The sequence below is a fragment of the Populus nigra genome, chromosome 15, assembly GCF_951802175.1.
Source record: "Populus nigra chromosome 15, ddPopNigr1.1, whole genome shotgun sequence".
NCBI lineage: Eukaryota > Viridiplantae > Streptophyta > Magnoliopsida > Malpighiales > Salicaceae > Populus > Populus nigra.
In genome coordinates, this window is record NC_084866.1 from 12,130,962 (window position 1) to 12,153,156 (window position 22,195).

General features: G+C 31.6%; 1 protein-coding gene and 1 pseudogene across 1 annotated transcript; one reads left to right on the forward strand and one right to left on the reverse strand.

The window, feature by feature from the left end:
- Nucleotides 1-10,978: 10,978 nt before the first annotated feature.
- Nucleotides 10,979-13,509, forward strand: LOC133674874 (BTB/POZ domain-containing protein At2g24240-like). Its single transcript, XM_062096163.1, has one exon. The coding sequence runs from the start codon at nucleotides 11,789-11,791 to the stop codon at nucleotides 13,127-13,129; it is 1,341 nt and encodes a 446-aa protein (XP_061952147.1). The 5' UTR covers nucleotides 10,979-11,788; the 3' UTR covers nucleotides 13,130-13,509.
- A 1,340-nt stretch (nucleotides 13,510-14,849) lies between these two features.
- Nucleotides 14,850-21,520, reverse strand: LOC133674723 (omega-6 fatty acid desaturase, chloroplastic-like; annotated as a pseudogene).
- Between the last annotated feature and the right edge of the window lie 675 nt (nucleotides 21,521-22,195).

Sequence of the window (22,195 nt, forward strand, 5' to 3'; positions counted from 1 at the left end):
AACCCTACCCAAGACCCTTCTTTTTATAATTATGTTAGGTATTTACAACTCAGTTCTCCAATTATATAAGTTGTTTCGATTAGGCTCTTCAATTGTTTATTTAAACGATTTTGTCCTCAATGCACTCACTATTGTGAGATTTAGTTACAAGGTAACGTCATAGGCTCATAGCAATGACTTGGATTTCCCTAATCGTATTGTTGACCTCAGTTTTTGCAAGACTTTTTTCTTATTTAAAAAAATTGTGTGGTAAATTAGGATATAAATTTTTCATTTTTCCATGAATTAGGGTTTATGAAAAAATAATTTCTTCTAATGATTTAGTTTGGTTTCATCATCTAAAAAGAAATTAAATGTTGTTTTGATGGAAGCAATTCGAGAGAAAGATTATTAATTAATAAAATTGATCTCAACACATGAAAATATTTCTCATTCATAACTCTAAATTTAATAAAAATATTAAGATTTATTAAAATTTTGGATTTATTTTCAGTATCCTTACAAGAATGGTATTATCATTTTAATTTTATTTGACATGATAACTTATTGGAATTGATGATTTTAATATTTTATGCAATTTTTTTGCATGTTTGAATACTTAAAAAATTCAAATGTAAGTTCAAAGTATAGGAAACAAAATTGTAAGCAAGCAATGATTTTTCTAATATTTAAAAAAATTATTTTATCCATGATAACTTATATATATATATATATATATATATATAGCATTTTATTTGTCTTTTTTTAATTTGAATTATGTTCCATCACTGCAAATTATGCATTTATTATCATAATAATTTTTTTATTTTTAATATCATTACATTAAAATTCTTAGAAAACATTAAAAGATTAACAATTTGATATTTTTTCAAGCCATGTATAATTTTAAAATGCATCCAAACACATTTTTTTAATGTAAAAACAAATAGTATCATTAATTGATAATAAATAGACAAGGTTTTTGTTGATAGTTTATACTTAAATTTATGTGTTTTTAAAATAAAAGATAATTTATAGAGAGGAACGTTCGACTTTTTAAGAAAATATGAAAATGCTTTAAACATGTATGGCCCTTTTTGGGAGGAGTCCATGTATACATGTAATGAAGCGGTCTTTGATCTTTCACGCCTTGCGATCATATTGTTTAATTTTAAAACATGAAAACATGATTGAATTGAATTAAATTAAATTGTATAGTTAAAGGACTCTTTTGTAGTTTACCCTTTTTGTTTTTGCCAAGTGGAGGCTGTGGGGTTTATGAGCTGGTGATCAACTGGCTGACATGTATATCTCAATAAAATTTGTGTGCTTTTCTATTGGCCACTGGAGTGGAGGGCCCACTTATACTTGTTCCACGCGGTGGCCTGTCGTGTTGAAGCAGTTGTGGTCAATTTGGGTGGACTTGGGCCCTCTACGAACTACGAAGGCAGATCTACAAGGTGGGCCCCTTGTTTGGACATTTGGACCGCAGGAAATTATTCTGGTCATTGTCATTTGTTTAGCTTACAGGGTGGGGCCCCTTGTTTAGCTACATTGATTTTGGTTTTCTTAAAAATGATATTATGGGTTTTTTTTATTAGCGAAAACCCAAAGTAGATCAAATTATTACATGTATTAAAAGAGCTCCTTTTTTTCTTTTTCTTTTTCTTTTTATTGTAGCCTGATTATTTTTTACCATCTTGTAAATCATTGTAGATGAGAGTAATCATTTTTTAAAAAAATCAATTTATTTCTTAAACTTTTATTTTATATTATTTAAATTTTTTGAGTCTAAATTAACACTCAATTTCATATATTTTTTTAATGAAAGATGGTTATATTAAAAGATAAAAGACTAGAGTGAAAAAAACAGGTGAAATAAATGACAGTTTTGAAATTTGTTTTAAAAGTTTATTTTCACTGCTTTTTTTTTTGCTCTTTGATTAATCCGTTCCTTTATTTTTTTTAAAAAAAATCAATTTTGGTACCAAAATCCATATTTCTTATTTTTTTAGTTATTTTTTTATGGGAAGGGAGAGAAGTAGTGGTAGATTTCGAAAAGAAAGTTGTTATTAGCGACAATTCCAGCCACTAAAATAATTGATTTTTGTGTTAAATAGTTCTAGAAGATTAGATGAGTTCAAACTGGGTGTTTGTTAATTTTGAAAGTGCCTAAAAATATATATGAGCTCGGGAATATTTTTTGTTTAAGGTTGATTTCTAATTTTGAGGTTTTTTTTGTATTTTTTAGGCCATGAATTAGTTTAACATGGTTCCTATAGTGTTTTACAGGTGTTTTATGTAAAAAAAAAAAAAAAGTTGAAAATAAGTTTTTGAGTGAAAAAACATGAACCTTGTTATTTTCAACCACCTCAATGGCTAGAATCTGGGAATCCAGATGATGCATCGTTAATTTTTTTGAAAAAAAATTTGAGATAGATGACATGTCGCCCAACCCATTAACAAAAATAAATAAAAAGCTCACGCGTGGGCTATTTTTTAATGAGCGAGGCACTTGGCCTAACTTACCAAGTCCAATAATGTCTGACTTCATTCTTTTCTTTTCTTTTTATTTCTTTTAATTAATACTTTTTTATATATTTTTTTACATGATTTTTAAGTTTATGTTTTAATCAACGCTAATGTGATTTCTTTTTTTGCTTATTTAACAATTTTAAAATGGAGATAATTTTTTAATTATATCATGGGTGTTTAAATTTTTAGGAGGCTAGTATAATTCATATGTAATTTTTTTATTTTTTTATATATATTAAATTTACTTTTAAAAATTTAAAAATATTTTATTTTTTTATAATATTTTTAATGTATGTGGCCTTGCATAGTCTTTTTTTCCCCCAGTAAATTTGACGTGTGTTGATTTATGTTAATAAACAAATTCACTAAACACAAACGGATAAATAATTTGTGTTGCGATATAAAATATTGTGATCTACATTTGTTTCTCAATTTTCTCAATTTTGTTTTTATTTATTATTAATTTTTTTTTCTATTGAATTATCTTAATCTCAGAGTGCATAATAGGCATGTAATATGAACATGTTTCATGTCCAGGTCACGAGTTTCACGTGTTAGCTCAACTTTACCCTGTGAAATATTTTTTTTATTTGTTTTTGTTACCTTATTTTTTTGTATCATATTATTAAATTAATCAATATTTAATTTGGTTATCAAATTTCTCTTATTTTTCTAAAAATATAATTGTCTTCTAATTTTTTTTTTGTCTGGCTCGTGGCATCGAGCAAGACACCAATTTAGTAAACATTGTAATCAAGACATAAAAACTATGAATTAGAATAATATTATGGCCTTTTGCCTTTCTTAACAAAAAAAAAAAAGCCTTTGTGGATGTGGGTATTCGGTCTTTTTCACATGACTTATTGATCATTGTTTAACCGATTGGTGATACATCAATATTTTACTATTTTTAGAGCATAATAAAATTATTAAATTACCTAAAAGCAAGATTTTTTAAAACTGGTATCCAGGTGCTTTTCTAGTATTTTACTTTTTAAAGCATAGAAAAATGATTAAATTACTCTAACAAGCAAAAATCATTTGACTAGCATCTATGTGCTTTCTAGAATTTTCATAGTGGATTTTTTGGTAATAATTATTTGAATGGTGAACACTTTAGTAATTGAATAAATATAAATATTATTAAAAAAAAGTTTTTAGTGCGTACATTAAGGCGTGGATTGTTTCAGCTCCTTCAGGAGGCGTGCGTGGGATGATTTGGCTACCAAACAGTGACTTTCAGGTTGGCGTTTGAATCATCTCGATAGCCTTTCCATCCCTGGAAGGTACGCGTGATAAATAAACCTCTGATTTGGCTATATTGCTCTTTTTTTTCCTTTAATTTCCTTTTTTCCCTCTATCTCCATGATTAACCCTCCAAATATTTTTTTCTTGTTATTTTAATCAATCAATCTCAAATGTATTTATTTTTATTGTTATTTGATTAAATAAAAATTTGATTTTGATAAATAAATTCATTAAACATATATATATATATATATATATATGTCTTTTAATTTTTTAATTTTCATCTCCATTTATCATTAATAATTTTTTAACATGCATGGTTCTCAATGTATATGATTACATATATGCTTAAGCTTTTTAATTTATATCTAGAATTTTTTAACATGCATGGTTCTCAATGTATAGTATTTTACTTTAATATATGATGCTATGCTTATTACATTGAACATGAACAATTAACAATTAACAATTAACTACTGCAAAGGAAAATGACAACTATTAATGCCGATAACTAGTTCTGTCGCAACTGGTCGGCGGGCAAGCTTAGCAAGGAGAAGAGGATATACATACAGGGGGCTTTCCAGCATAGGAAGTATTTGAGATTGTTACGGTGATTGTAATTTAAAATATTTTTTATTTAAAAACATATTAGAATAATATTTTTTATTTTATTTTTTAAAAATTATTTTTTATATTAATATATTAAAATAATTAAAAAATTAAAAAAATTGAAATTAAAAAATCAACGCGTTCCTAGCCCTGAGATTCTCGAGCTGCATGTAATTGCTTGACGACAATTGAAATGATGATTATATGATAATAAGACAATTGAAAAGACAATTGTGATAATAAGGCTCTAAGTCTTCTGTAGTCTCAATAATTTATATATTTTTTAATTTGATGCAAGCTATGTTTGATGACGATACTAATAATATAAATTTTAAAAAGTTAAATTTAATTTATTAAGTTCTAAATTTATTTTCTGAAAATTAATAATTTGAGTTTCATAAACTTGAAAGGTACTAAAAATTTATATAGTTATTAATTTTAGAATATATGAGATTAGTTAAGATAAATATAATCCAAATATTTATATTAATAAAAAAATAATATCATTTGGAGTGGATGATAATGCTAATTTCAATTTATAGATGATCTGGATCGACTATGTGATACTCTGACTAAAAGGATTAATCCTGAACCCTAGACCTAATCCGAATCGATGGCATGTTGAGGCTAGACATAAATGATTGGAAGCTTTGACTCGGGAGAGCAGGCTAGAAAAAGAGGGGAGAGAGAGATAGAGAGAGAATTAATCGTTTTTCCATTACCTTTCCATAAGCGACCCAATTCCAGATCCATGATCCATCCATTCCATATTATCAAAGCTATTTTTGCAACATGGCAAAAATTTATGACAGCTCCATCCCATTGAAGACCATAAATCAAAAAGTAGCCCAGAAATCTCTATTTTAATTTTTCTACAACTTTTCGTAAATTTTAGTGTATATTTGTCGGGAGTTTAGTGCAAATTTGTGGGCATAATTAATGAGAGAAATTAAAGAGAAATCATGTGCACTTAAACTTCCATTAAACACTAATTAGCGGAGCTTCCATTAAGTATTAATGTTGCACTGGATTGTGGAGCTTTATTAATTAAACATTAATGGAGCACTGATCGTGGAGCATTAAGTGCACTTATTAGAAATATAGTATAGATTTTTGTTGAAAGAGTGGCACTTTTAACACTTCTCATTGACACTCTTTCCATACACTTCGAGTTTGCTTTTCAAAGATTCAAATTTGTTTTTGGGCAATGTTTAAGTTAAAATACATGCAATTTGCTTGTTTGTGCCACAATGGATGAGCATAACTTTGTTTGTGCCTTCAGTTTCTCTAAGAAAATGATATTTGATATTGATATACTTTGTTTTCATGTGTTGGAGTGGATTTTTAGCAATGGCTAACTTGTTACCGCAATAGGGAGAATTCTTCTTACTCATGTTGCTTGATTTATCGTTAGTTAGATTGCGCGTGTGTTTGATAGTGTGGTAATAATTATTTTTTAAAATGTTTTTTTATATAAAAACACATTAAAATAATATTTTTTTAAAAAAATTATTTTTGACATTAACATATCAAAATAATCTAAATAATTATTTAAAAAAACAAACACCCTTTTATCTAATATATCTTGTTTCTGTGACAGCCACAAAAATATACCATTTCCTAAAAAAAATTAAAAAAATGTAACTGGATTATCCAATGAATTAGCCCAATCATTAATTAATTCTGCATTTCCAATCATTAACTTGTACGAAATATCAAAATCAATAGTACATTTGACACACTCAGCAATCTTTTAGTTGCATTGTAATGTAATTAAGCTAGTTTTTGCATGAACCAGGCTTGTTGGAAACATGATGTCTGGTTTTTTTCACCAATTTGTAATTGGGAACTAGTGGGGGTAGTCATTGCCTTTCAATTCTCCATCTTGATTTTTTTTCAATAGATTTTTGGCAATGAAGATGCCTTCTTTATTTTAACTGATCTTCATGCCTAAAAAGGAGTTCAGAAAGCCAAGATCTATCAATTTTTTATTATTTTTTCATATCTTCCTTAAATATTGTGATCATATTATAATTGCTTCAATGTAACAATAATATCATTAACATATAAAGAGACAATCAAGATGTCTTTAGTTTCCTGAGCTTTAATGTAAAGTGAAGGATTGTTAGGACTCCTCCCATGTAACACCCTTAATTTCCAGGGCAAATTCTGCATAAAGTCCGATTTCATATTATGATATTAGCTCGTAGAATTCTTGGTTTCACAAAAATCAGGGTAATGTTTATATATATATATATACTTTACTAAAATTTGACAAAGTTTTCTCGTATTTTAATAACATCGAGTTATTAATAATCTTTAATTGTAACACAAATCAATTCAATAATCATGATACAATCATTCTCAACCTCAACTTTCAATATCACAATTCAAGAAGAAGATGGAATTAATTCAAATCAATGTATAAAAAGAATAAAATTTAAAAAGACTAATTCAACATTTACATATCTTGTATAATTAAATAATGCACACTAAGTTATATTTTTAAGGCAATCAAAACATCCATACAGTTATTTTAAGTAGTAAAGTAACCTATAATAAATACAACATTAATAATTAAAAACTTAGGTGAAATAGTGTCGTTTTGCTCAAAACACATCGTATGTCGGCGGGGATAATTTTTTTTATTTTTAAATGAGTCCTCTAAGTTTAAAGTTTTTTTCATCTTAGTCCTTGATTTGCCAATTCTTTTATTTTTGGCCAACTACAACCTTTTTCTCAATATTTCTTTTAATTTCGTCCATGTTAATTAAAAAAAATCTTGTATGTTGCTGCCTTTTACAATTTAATCCTTGGCCTTTTACTTTCAATTATTTAGCTAATTTCAACAATTTTCTCAATATCTCTTCTTAATGTCACCACTAACTATATTAAAATGTCCCCTCAACTTCTCTGGCTTTTCTACTTCAATCATTGGCTTTCCAATGAGCCAGGTTCAACCCTTTTCTCAAATTTGATTCACAATTACACCCTTGTATTTTGTTTTCAAATCTTTTTATTTAATATATATTTTTAAAAAATATACATTTTGAATCATAATATTAATTTTTCTGAAATATTTTTAATTTTTTTTATTAAAATATATATTTTTTGGAATATTTGAGGAGAGTAAAAAATTGGTTTCTGAAAAATTACATGATTATAACCCTCTAATGTGGTAATTTTTTATGCACATCTTATGTGCTAATTTAATGGGCCTTTAAGATTCTATTCACCTACACGACTGGGCTTGATTTCTCTTCTGCATTGTCCAGCAAACCCTCTCGAGCCAGGGCCTTTCCCAAGCCTCGAGGTATTTTTCAGTGCATATGCGTAGAGTAACAGCAATCAAATAAAACCCTAATATCAAATTTAGTTTCCATTTAAAGCAAAACCACAAATATATATAATTAACCCCAAAAGTATTAATAATTTATTCCATGTGATTTATCAAAAAAATTTAATTAATCCATATAGTACAAAAAATAATTAAATAGTCTTTTGATCAATGCTGATCATACCTAACTTGTAATTATTTTATTTAAAAACAATATCTTCTTCTTTCATTAATCTTTTCATCTTATTTTTTCTATTTCTCAAGATACACAAAACTTTTTTTAAAATAAAAAGCATGGAATGGACAAAATAATAATAATAATTGAAACCGTGAGAACTAATTAATTAATTAATTTTACTAAACTATATAATAAACTAAGTTATAATTAACTCAACTAAACAAGCAGGGGCGAAGCAAGACAAAAAAATTAGGGGGGTCAAATTATAAATTAAAGAGATCAATTTTTATTTTTATTTTTATTAAATATAGGGTATTTCTTTGCAGGGGCCGGGGCCCTTGCCACCCCTCTCTCCCTCCCTCCCTCACTGTAAACAACAAGTATATACTAATATTTTCTCATCAACTATATTATAAATTCTCATAAAAAACATCAACAACAATTAAAAATTTCGAAACATGATTAACTAGTAGGCAGAAGGTGTTTGATTCAGTGCTAAAATATTCTTTCTTTTTTGACCACTTCTTCCTCGTTCTACCAATCAAAATCTAAGATTAAACAAATAGCTATTAAACCAGATTCAAAGTTGAGATGATGTAAAATATCTGTCACGAAATTAGACAGATTAATAAAAAAATATATTTTAAAACTAAAACAATATTTTTTTTTAAAAAAGAACAACTAATTTTAATTAGATCATTCCATCCAAAGTAATTATTTTTTATATAATTCAAGCAGAAATTTAATCCAAGTCAACCTCTACAACACTACAAGATTTTACTAACATATATGTAACTTTTTTTATTATTATTATTAATATGAATATTCGTGCTAACTTGTGTATATTTAAATTAATTTTACGGGTCCTGAAATTAATGACTATATAAATTTTTAATGACCCTGAGATTTATAAAACTTAAATTGATGATTTCAAAAAAATAAATCTGGAATCTAATTAATTAAAATATACTTTTTGAAGTATTTATTTATTCTTTCTTAAAAATAACTAACCCAATTCATTGATATTTGATACAATTGGTTTGGGGCAGTGTGCGATCAATATATAAAAAAACGATGTTTTTCGCTAATTGAACCAAAATAAACAAGCAATATCTTCTTCCCCTTCTCGCCATGGTCAGCCACCATTCATGATTTCGAGATCCGATTGACATCACAGCTTAATTTGGTACTTTGTGCATACTTTTTAAACACTTACATGATGTGTACTTGAAAGGCAATGGGCACCGAACTCGGGGGAGAAGATGACAAGGTAGAAGACCTCAGATCCATCTGGTATCTTTGGCTTCAAGATAGCTTCTAATAATGGCATCATGAGGCAGAAGCAACAACTTGATTATTTTCTGACAGAAAACCTAGAAGTTCCTTTGGCGAGCATCAATCATGATCCATATCCCTCTTTCTAAGCATTTTTATTTGGATGCTTTAGATTTGTTTTTTATTTTATAAAAAAATTATATTATTTTTATTTTAAATTAATATTTTTTGATATTTTCAAATTGATATAAAAAATAATCTTTAAAAATAAAAAAATATTATTTTAATATATTTTCTAATAAAAATTATTTTAAAAAGCAACTACTGTCACGCTATCAAATACCATCTAGGTTTGGCTAGAAGTCCTAAACTACCATGTTAACCATGTTTTTCTTTGTCAAATAATCAATTTAAACCAAAAGTTTAAGTTTTTATGTGAAATCTCAAAATAAAATTTATATTATTTTTTAATACATCTCTTCAAGTGAAAGCTCTTTAAACTTGAAACTTATACAGACTCGCACTACTTTGTGTTTATTTTTTTTTATCAAATAAACAAGGTTGATGAGATTCAAACTCGTGATTGTTTGGTCATCGAGACTTTGATATCATATCAAACAGCCAATTCAACTAAAAAAACATGAAATTTTAGGTGAGGTCTGACTTGTATTATTTTCCAACAATAAAAACTGTTTTTGACATCAGATAATCCATGTCAAACAGTGATTATCACCGTTGATTTATCCTTCATTTTCACAACTTTGACAACCATATATTAGCAATATATCCATTCTGATTTCTTCCTAACATAGTCAACTCTTAAGTGGACATGGCATATTAAACGAATGATTCAAGTAAATCATTTGCGAGTCCAAATGCTAAAGTGTTAGGTGCTTAAGCACTCAAAAGGAATTCAAAAACATAATTAGCTCGTAAATTGAGATAAAGATTGTATGGTGGCTCAAGCACTCAAATCGTTCTAGAGGGAGGTCAATGGGAGAAGCAGTAGTTGTCCGAAAGTCAACAAAAGGGATATAAAAATGCCTTTCGAGAGAGAGTGCCTTGAAAGAATGAACAGAGAAGAGCAGTAAATTCTACAATCCGACTAATTATTAGTCTTTTAGTACTTAGAGGAGCCCTTATAAGTGTCATGATGTGCCGTCCACGACCCGCAAAGCAATCGCACCACAGGGTCCCGTGCTAAAATAATATAAATAAATAAATTTGTGGCGGTCTGCGGTTTAAAAGGGTGTTTTGTTTTGTTTTTTTATTTAAATTTATTTTTATGTTTTTAACTTATTTTTATGTATTAATATAAACAATATTTTTTTAAAAATAAAAAAAATATTATTTTAATTAAATTTTAATAAAAAATATTTTAAAAAATAACAACTACTATACTTCCAAACAAACATTCAAAAGTAAATGACTTATTAATTTCCTTCTCATTACTTTTCTTCCACTTAATTTCTCTTACACGATATTATTGATTATTAATACCCGAATTAATACAGACCTAAAATGATTATTTGAGAGTAAAATCTTTTTATTGCTTAAACCGGCACAACTTCCTATCATTTTCCAATTTGAAGGCAATGAAAGCACTTTTTTTCAACCGAGAATGAATTTTCCACATTATGAACTTCAAGGAAAAAGTCAGAACAAGAATCTTCATTAATGCATGATTTGAAGGATTAACTAAAGCAATTAGCCTCATTAAAAAATTCTTAATTTTCGTGTCATATATCATATCATATTCAAACCAATCAATGAAACATGAACCCACCCCCCAAGTACACGCTCTCTCTCTCTCTCTCTCTCTCTCCGAAGGTCAATAGAAGAGCTGAATTTTCACAAGGAACCCGCTGAGCAAACAAAATTCCATGAGATCATTTCATATAAGTTCAGATCACCACCATTGATCATCGCTCTGATACAAAACGCATGGAGAGAGAACAGAGCTGACATGGAGCCCACCATTTACTTGTATTTATATAAAGCTCAACAATGTCTGGTCCATTTGGAAGGAAGACCAAGGGAAAGATAGACGTGGAAAAACAAAGAGAGAGGGAGAGAGATTTCAGATATAAATAAATCAAAATGGAACAATATTTTTTGAAATCCAAGTGCTTCAAGTCTCCAATTCCTCCCTACCAAATTCCTTAAAAATTAAAAACCCACCTCTAAAAACCTTCCCTCTTCAAAACCCAGATCTTAATTTTCCTTAATTTCATCGAATTCTTTACCTTTTTGAACCCCTATATCTGTATGTCCCCTGTCTCAAGCTCTGTTTTTGTTCAAGTTCTGTTTTTTTGAACTTCTCTCAGTTCCAGAATCAGGCCTTGTGGTTCATGTGTTTATGAGCTTTCTGTCTCTGTTCTCTTCATGATCTTGTCTATTTCGGTTTCTTTTTTTAAAAGGGCTAGTTTTTCCTATTTTTAGCTCAACCAAACTACATCCCAATTAACACAACACGATCCCCCGATTCCCTCCAACGTTTTAGGAAACTTTATCTCTCCTTCAAATTATATCTACACGCACTCCTCCATTTTTCTTATAATTCTAATAATATCGAATTCCTAACTTTCTCTGTTTCAAAATTCTGCCTCTCAAAACTCATTTTCACCATGAAAATCCCCAAAGACAGAGTTAGATTCAATGTAGGAGGCAGAATCTTTGAGACGACCTCAACAACGTTAGCAAATGCAGGAAGAAACTCCTTTTTTGGTGCATTGTTTAGTGAAAACTGGACCTTAAAACAACCAAATACTGACTCATTTTCCAATTGTGAATTCTTCATTGACAGAAACCCTGATTGTTTCTCTGTTCTCCTTGATCTTCTTCGCACCGGCGACCTCAATATCCCTCCTAACGTCTCTGAAAGACATATCTACAGAGAGGCCTCCTTTTATGGTTTATTAGACCATGTAAGATCAGCGAAATGGGGCCAATTTGATGGCAACAGGCTCCGCCATTCGCGTTCTGTTACGGGGAGGGCACCAGGGGATGGGACCGCGATTCGTGCTGGTCCTGATGGTGGGTGCTGCGTGGCTCATGGAAGCGTCGTTCATGTTTATGATTGGATTATGGAAGAGCACCCTCCATTGAATCTTGATTATCAAAGAGTCAATGATGTTGCCTGGGTTGATAGTGAGAACATAATTATTAGTGCCTGTGAGAGATTAGGCCGCGGAGACGGAGGGATGGGGTTGTTTAGTAAGAGTACAGGAGAATTGAGGTATAAGTTTCAGGTGTGCCATGAGAATCAAGTGAAGAGTTTCACAGCCGGGGCTTTAAGTACTAGTTCAGATTATAAGATATTTAGTAGTTGTAAAGGAAGGAGTAATGAGTATGGGGTTGGAGTTTGGGATCAGGTTACTGGAAAACAGATTGATTTCCTTTACGAGAGTCCAGGTTGGTCATTAGGCGATGCTGACAAGTTGCAATGGTTGAATGGGAGCAATTGTTTGTTGGTGGCCACTTTGTTTCCTAGGAAAGATAACTGTTACATTAGTATGTTGGATTTTAGGGATAAGAGAATGGTGTGGTCCTGGTCTGATTTTGGTGCTCCTATAACTGTGGACGAGAAGCGAGTTCGAGATGCTATAGCTATGGAGGATAGTAATGCTATTTGCGTGGTGAATGAGTACGAGGATTTGGGATTTATGGATTTGAGAATGAATGGAGGGAGTGTGAGGTGGAGCTCAAGAAGTCGGATGATGAAGGGGAAACTGTCTGATGAGCCTTGTTATCCCAAGCTGGCATTACATGGGGGGCAGCTGTTTTCATCTATGGATGACTGCATTTCTGTGTTTTGTGGTCCTGACTGGGTTTTGACATCTAGGCTTCGTCAGGGTTATGGAGGTTCAATCTGTGACTTTTCGATTGGTGGGGATCGGCTCTTTGCGCTTCACAGTGAGGAAAATGTATTTGATGTATGGGAGACTCCACCCCCACCAATTTCATGATTCAGGTCATGGTCTGCTTGGCTTTATAGCCATGCGTAATATATCTTACAAATGGTTTTTCTTTCTTTTCCTCGTCAACTTATAGAAAATGATAGAAGATGAATCTTGTTAGAATTTACAGCATAGAGAAACCTTGGTATAGAGAGGTCTAATAGTTTTGTGTGTGTACAGATTATAACTATCATATAATCTCGAGTGCTGAATTTGTATGGGTTTTTGACGATTGTCACAGAAATGAAACAGATTGTTTGTTACTACAGAAGAGAAACTGATTGTCCAGATGCTGTAGAGCCTGTAATGGGACACCTTGGTTCTCTGTAGAGGATCGGATAATCATCAGATGGTTTTTCCAGAAATGAATTTGTTAAACTTTTCTTTGATATCCATTCCTAACGACACATCTGTTTGTTTGGTAGGGACGTGCACATACCATTTAGGATCTATTTCCACAAACTATTGCCTCTTTTTTTTTTTTTTTTTTTTCTCATTTTTGAACTGCCCACGGAGGCTCTTTTACATTTTCTTTTCTTTTTGACCCCTGTCCTATTTTGTTCTTTTGACCCCTGCTTTCACTTCAAGTTCTTGGTTCCTTTCCTCTTTAGTTGCGGTACACTCCACAGGTCTCTTTAGATCTCATTAAAGATTGCAGGCTATGCATGTGTCTGTGCGCGCGCGCACGACGAAGAGACAGAAATGCTCTTTGCATGTGAGCAGCTGCAGCTGCTAAATGTCTCGTTAGTTTGCCAGTTAGTAGTTCACTTTGCATAAAGTTCAGCTATTGCCTATTGCTTTATTACCGTGAGCTTGATTACTTGGATTCTTAGGATATTATTGTATGATAACATCATGTACAAGGAACGATTAACTTTTTTCAGTGCACCAAATCTGTTAATCATCACACCAGCATCAACAAATCCAATTCTCAGCTTTTATTTGTTTGCCACTGGGAAGTCTCGACTACTTTTCTTCATGAATTCTCGTCTTCATTTCAATCTTACAATATAATCCAGGAATGCCTTCTCCTCTCTCTCTCTGCTTGAATAAATTTCTCAATTCCATGGAGGGAACAAATCCCTAATAAATAAGGCCACTGACCACAAAAAGAACTGGGATCTTTCAGTTTTATATGCATGTGTCAGAGCTTTTTCCATGTGAGCAGTTGCAACTACTCAGCTGCCCGCCCGCCTGCTTTTTATGTATAAAGTTGATGAACCTATACCTTAGTGCACTTTCAGTGCCCATGATGTTATGCATTATGGTTCTCAGTACCAATGATCTTTCTTTTTTCTGCTTTACCAAACATGCAAATTAAGGTTCATCACCCAAACTCTGCCTACCTACAATACCATTCATGAACTGGACTTTCCAATGAATTATCTATGAATTGTTCAATAATTTCTGATACTAAATCAACTTTTTTTTTGGCTGGCTCCATGGTGTCAGTGTTCTAAATTAGATTCTCCAAAAGGGAATGAAAAACGCAGTTTGACCCTCTCCCTCTATTGCCATAAAGAAGACAGCCCTCATGTGTCACAAATTGTTAAAAGTTTAAATTCAATGTCAGCAACACGCACTTGCTTTACAAAAGAAAGATATCCTTCAGAAAGAGATAATTGTCTTTTATTTTATTAAGTAGAGCCAACCAGTTTATAGCATGATCTTTGTCCAATAGGACCATGTTTAACCTCAACGAGAAGGAAAAGGATGACAAGACCAAAACTTATCAATAAAACGTCACTCCTCTTTATAACAGATATATCTCATAGAAAAAGACAATAGTGGACTTCCAGGGAGCTTCTTCATTGAGATTATTACCCTCTACTTAATTAACAGATAAGAAAGAACCACGACAATAGACACGATGAGTCACAAAAAATCAGGCATAATCAGGCATCACTCTTTTGAGGAATGTGACTGGATGGGATTCTTCTGGGGCAAGCTTGTCAAAAGCAACTTAGTTTTCCTCCTTATCATAAACATGGCACACTGTCATTATTGTCTTCATCAAACGCAATTCCATGTAGCCTCATTCATATACTGCTAACATGATGGGTAAAACCTAGGTTAAGGTTCATGCATGTGATCTATACAAGTACCATTATTAATAGAAAGAAAGTTCATTCATGATTCTCATAAACAAAATATATGAAAGTGTATTGATTGATCATACCTTTCCCCAGTTTTCTTGAAGAGATTTATGAGCCAACCTTAGATCATACTGTGGTATCCTTGCTGAAACATGGTGGGATATGTGCACATTGATATCATGGCAAAGGATCTCAATCCTGTAAAGTGGGAGAACAGCACTTCACTAACCAACTATCGATGGCAACTATTTTATTAAAAACTGCAGCTCCAGGAAATAAACACAAGGAACATTTTAAATCATGGCAAACTGCATTGATCTGAAGCAAGTCCAGGCTTATGATAGAGTCTTAGCTCACAAATAATGATTTTATACATCAGCTCTATCAATTTGCTAAGCATTTTGTTTGAAGACAGCTTCGGAACTTTCCTAACATGAGGTCATTTTGTGTAGTATTGAGAAAGAACACATTATTAAATGACAGTCGATGAAAAAATCTGCCACTTCCCATAGTTGAAAAACTTCTAGGCCAGATGAGCAAGTATTTGGATGCATTTAGAAGGAGAATCAAACAACAGTCTTCAAAAGTTTGAAAGATTATGAAATTAAATCTAACCGATCTACCATCTGATTTCATCAGTTCCTAGACTACATCCTGTCAAGAGCAAGAGACTAACAAGAATGGAAACAACCAGGGCAGAGAAGACAATATTACCTACAGGGGTAATCACAATGAATTGTTCCATTAAGCTGGGCCTGAGCTGCATTCCACTTGTCCGAAGATTTGAAAGGAATGCGAGGAGCCGTATGATGCATCATTGTGAAAGTACTCATCTACAGAAGTCAAGAAAACCAAACTAATATGACACAAAGATAGATAAAATACAATTTATCAATCAAGTATATCATTTTTTGAGAGAAAAAAAACCCAGCAGATCACTAAGTCAAAGCATCGAGCCATAGTAAAAACACATGAAACTCTGCAGTTATGCATAATGCACTACTAATTTTTCTCAATTGCGAAATGGGCTGACAAGTTAAAGGTAACACCAAACTCAATCCTGAAGTTCCAGGCGCAAGAGCATAAATTGCAGTGAAGGAAAGCAATGCGCTGGGAACGAAGAGTTATCGCAACTCCCTGCACAAAGCATGTGTTATTTTGTGAGGAAAGCAATACTTGTTAACTTCTAAGAAACACCTGTTGGAAGTAACCTGCTTAGGCATTGAAATTTCAGCGTTTGATGCCTATAATGCATTCTGGTTAATGATTTCATGTCAACATGATGACAGCACCATAGAATGCATGTCGAGATTAAGGAAGGAAAGAGAGCAAATGAATTTAAAAGAACTGCGGTGGATATTGGAGAAGTGCAATGCTGAATCATACAATCAACGAAGACCCAGCAACTAGCATACACAAAAGTGATAGCCTAGCCATGGCATTAACCAGAACTTGATCCATCCCATGATCCCAGCTTTATAGATAATCAAAGGCCATCCGATTGCCATGAACCCAAAAACACATGCCAAACTTATCTTCACCCTTTGGATTTGATTTGGTCTGATTTTTTTCAAATCGAAGTGCCATATCAACCTGTTTGGAAGCTTAAAGATTTTAGGAGAACAGAATATAAAATTGGAGAAGGTGCATAAAGCTCAAAAAGTTACAGGCTCTGATATGATAATTAATATCATACCAGTGAGCTATAGACATCCAAGGCCGAAATGGGCCATATCCAAATATAATTGCCTTGCGTAAAACAGGAGAGCAATCAAACTCCTCTTCCCGAACAGGATGCCAAGCTGTATCTTCCACTGACCTATAAGTACAAGATGAAGCAGAAGAAGTGGCAATTTAGAAAGCTAAGACGAGAAACCAACTTTTTTGTCAACAATTTTAATAAAAGCAAGAACCAGACAGATACCAAGCAAAGAAACAATCATAAGCCAGGTGCAAAATACATGTACGCAATAACAAAAATTCAACATTTTCCACTGCTCCATGCTTCAAAGAACGTGAAAAACAGATAGCACTGATAAGCGAGAATGGAGCATTTCCTCTTCATTTATGCCACTCGGTCATTAGAAATGGTGACGTCCAAATAAAGCATTCCTTCCCAACATGACGAAGAGGTAGCTACTGGAATGATTGGGACAAACGAAATGGAATTTACTTCCACAAATATAAATGAATCACTAAGGAATATCAACCATACATGTTTGTTTTCGCATGATGCTAGTCGTGCTTAAACCTCCATGGCTCATATGGGTAGATTAACGGCAGAAAGGCCAGAGTTCCCACAATGTCTTCCACCAATTTGTTCTTTGAAAATGATTTGTGAGCACAATCATGGCCTATAACAAAGAACTTCATTGGGAAAGAAGCAAAATTAAGAAAGGTTTGCAGAGATGAGGAACTGATAGTACTTATAACATGTTGGCAAAAGAAACAAGATTACGGGTATGTAAAGAAAAGATGCTAGAGAACTGACCCCAGTAGCTGCAGTCCCTGTCCATGCCCAAGCAAAGGGAAGTAGATACCATGGGGCCTTTGAAATCATAAAGAGCCCCAACGCATATGAAGTGACTGTTTTTAGAACTGCCTTCCATGCTTTCACATTATCGATCTCAAACACCTGACGACCAAAATTTGAAATAGAAAGAGAAGAATAAGGAAATTGATACTAGAGTTGCAATTTTTTTTTTCAAAGCTCGTTTCCATTAAAGAATCAACAATAGCTCTTTGCCTAAAGGCATTGGAGGCCACTGCCTAGCTATAAAGAAATTAAAGGCCACCACCCAGTGATGATATCACACCCCACAGAAACAGAATCAAGATCAGGAAAACGCAGATATAGTCCCCTGATAATGCAACTTTTTGAATGAAATGGCTGCTCTTAAACTTTGAACTTGTAAGAAGCAGAGAGGGACAGGGCCATCCAGATCATCCCCATCAGCAAACCTTCTAAGCTTTCTGGGTTTCTGGGTTCATTAAATTACTCTGTAATCTTATAAGTGACATTTGAAGTTGGCATTAAAAAGTTTGGCATCAAAAAGTGAAGCATCATTCAACATTCCATGGCTAATCCCTTGTCACCAGAACATGTGTAAAGTGCAGTTATTTAAGCAGATAATTGACATAGCGAGACAGCTAAACTTATAGCAGGTCTGCAAGACTGATATCAGTTCAAAATTCCCCTAGGTTCTCAGAATGGAAATTTCTAAAATAGTGGACCATGTTCTGAGCAAACAGCATAGGCAAGTTGGATGCATTAATGTAGCTGATTCTTAGAAAATTCTACCTTTCGAAAGATATGTTGGTTTTACAGGAAGCAAATATGCAGGAATCACAAAACGTAGATTCACAGAAAAGTAACCAAATTGAATAAATGAGCATGCATGGAGCATTTGCAAAATTCACATCACCAGCTCCAAACTTGAATGAAATTTGAAAGCACAGCATGTGTAAAACGTCTGAAAACTTCAAGTCCAATAATTAAGTGAATTAATTTGTAGCCCTCCACTATTCATTACTTTTCAAGCTTTCTTTCAAGTTTCCTGAGCTTAAGCAATTTCCTTTCCACTCTTTTCATCAGCCGAGGGTGAAAGAGATTTCAATTCAAGTGATCCCCAGTCAAGGAACAACAGAGCTCAACTAGAGGACAGGGATGAAATGACTCAACCAGCAGGAAGGAAATTATAAGATGAAGATTTACCATAAATGAACATGGAAGTACTTGATACTGAAGGGAAGCCATCAGATAGATACATTGTCAGATTGTTAGCTATAGAATTTTTTAATTCCAATGCAGTTAAGAACTGAATTACAAAGAACTTCAACTAGATAAATTACTGTTACTATTACTTACGAAACTAAAAGATTTGGGTGTTTTCACTATTCATTGCATTGTTTAGGTGACCAATGAAGTTTTTTCTTTTCTTTTCTGGTTCATGCACTTTTTTTTTTTGCACTCTTCACAATTTTCTTTTCCTGGTTCACGCACTTTTTTCCCCTTTCTTCCTTTTTTTCAGCACTGTTCATGAAAAAAAGAGAAGAATTTCATGAATTGGGAAAGAAACTGACATTGGAAAAAAAAGGGTCATTTTCAGTTCTTCTTCCCAATTCATGCAATTCTTTTTTTTCGATTGTCCATTGCACCGAATTATTTTCAGTTTGTGTTTAATTTATTTGGCTTTTTTCCCCCATGGTTCTCCATTGTACTGTGTTATTTTCAGTTGTTGTGTTGTTTGCTCTCTAAAACTCATTTTACTTTTCTATCCCAAACTCTTTTTTTTTCAGTTCAGAGATGAGAGAGAAGGATTGTCCATTCCACTATGCTATTTCCAACTGTTATATTATTTGACCCTAAAGTTTTAAAATTCTATGTTTCAGTCATAAAACACATTTTTTTTCTTGTTTTAATCTTGGGTATTAAGAGATAAAAGAAAAAATTATCACATAATGAGAGAAGAGAGATTGAGATCGATTGTGCATATTTTCATCAATAAAATGATCTAGTGTGATATTAATGGTTCATATCAACGAGAGAAGTTTTATATAGATGGTTTAGAGATTTTATTTTTTTAAAAAAGTAATTAGATTAGGCTCAAGAAGAGGTTTTTATTTTGTTTATTTTCTTAGTTTTTAAATTAATTAGAAAATGTTTTTATATTAAAAACATGATGTTTCAAAAGGTTATTGAGATTCTTAGGTGCTTACAAGTGAATACAAGTTGAAAAATAGATTTTTTATATTCAAAAACTCAGGTTTTGCTTTTTTTATTACTAAAAATGATGGAATTCTAACCGGTGTGAACGACGTATTATCCATTCTAATAAAAAAAACAAATAAAATAGAACGAACGACATGTTGTATGCTTTTTATTAAAAAAAAAAAGCCAGACACATGAGTCTAACCTCCTATACGCCGCAAGACTTATTAGTTTGGGTCATATGCGTGGACCCCTCCTTTTAAGCTCGTGCATGCCTACTTTGTTTGTTATTATATTATTTCTTTTTTTGTACAATAATTTTTTTTTAAAATTAATTTATTAAAATGATATTTAGACATTAATCCAATTATTTCATAGTTTTCAAGAATATTAGAGATTTTTAAAATAATATTTATAATTAATTAATAAATATATATATATAACTTGATATGTAGAACTTTTTTTTAAAATATACTCATTAATATTCAATAAGAATATAATATTTATTTTATTATTATATATTTTGGATTTATAATTTTCTCAGATTTAGTATTTTTAAATTTATACATACATACATACATACAAATCAATTCATGATTAATTTTTTATTAAAACTTACTTTCACAATGATAATAAATTTTTATTTAAAAAACATTTTTTTGATAAAATAAAATATTTTTTCCAAAATATACAAAAAATACATTAACAAGGAAAAAGTGTTTTTGATTAAAAAATTACTTTGTTCTCTTCTATTCAAGTCATTAGAATTTTGATGAATGTTTTTTTTTAATTACCATTAGTATTTTTTTTTTCCAGAAAACCATGCTGCTAATCATAAAAAGATGGTATTGTGGAACAAAAAAAAAAAAATGAATAAGAGAAAACAATTTAATAACCTTGCAATTCCACCGAGATTGTAACACGAGTACATTAGCCAGTAAAACCTAAATCCCATTTAATACAAAGACAACTAAATTATTAATAAAAAAAACCAGATTAGAATAAAAGGAGGGATCATTACCATACATGGAGAGTAACGGGTTGCAATCTTTTGGCTCCTTGTTCTTTGATGGGGGCCCTGACAATAAACCAAGAAATTCCAATAAAAAAAAAACACCAAAAAGAAGAAGCAAATAACCATTTTAATTAACTCACACACACACCAAAAAAAAAAAAAAAACATGAAGAGGAAAACAGAAGGGTCTGCGATTTTGCAAGCCATGTTTTCGCAGAAATGCAAGAATCCCAGCACAAAAGAAACCCCCTCTACCTCTGACCAGGCACCATCTGCACTTTGCCTTCTGGGTTTGAGACTATATATGAATGCAACGATGAGAGAGGAGAGAAAGGATGTATCCTACCTGTCCTCTCTGGTTTTAAGACAAAGGGACCGACCATGGAAGAGGGTTTCAAGAGTCGGTCTGTGGCCTTGTTATTATACTGCTAACTGCCAATAAACAGAAGTCTGCCAGTTGTTGTTGCTGGTAGAATTTCAGGAGCTCTGCTAACCTGTCGACTATTGTTCCTTCCTCGCTGTCTCCTCGTTACCATTTCCTCTTCCTCTTCCTCTTCCTCTTCCCTTTCGTGCACCATCCTTAACACATGCGTGGCTGTGATAATTCCTACAAACCAAATTCTTGCACGAGTGAAGATCTCTTATAATGCAATTTGTGTATGATATTTGCAAGTATTTATAATAAAAACACAAAAATTTCCGGAATAATCTATCCATGCATGAATCCTAATCTGTATTAATTCCAGCTCTTATGTTTTTTATGCCCTAAACTTTTAAAATTTGATCAAATAAAACATTTTACAAATCATTTGATGATATAAATCCCGACGTTTGATTAAAAGATCAAAATAATACCATACATCATTTATATTTAAAAAATATAAATAAAAAAATCATAATATATCGAACTAAAAAATTATATGCGAATAAAAGGTTTAAACTATAGACCTATCATTAAGATATAAATAAATAAATAATTTTATGTTTTTCCTAAATGAGTTAAGCATTGCATGTACTTGTGTGTCAACATTAATTGATTTTATCAAATATATTGTTTTTTTGTTAGTTATTATTTTAAGGTTTCAATCTTTTGTGGTCTTTCTCTGATTAATTATTTTTTATATAATTTTCAAATCAATTTTTGATCTTTCTTTGTTTTTACTCTATACGTACTACATCGAAGAAAAAATAAATTCTAAGTTAATCATTGTGTTTTTAAATATAAATAATAACTGTGGTATTATTTGTACCTT

What these genes read in the sequence shown, in the direction of transcription:
- LOC133674874 (XM_062096163.1), top strand. Translation starts at nt 11,789, where the DNA reads ATGAAAATCCCCAAAGACAGAGTTAGATTCAATGTAGGAGGCAGAATC.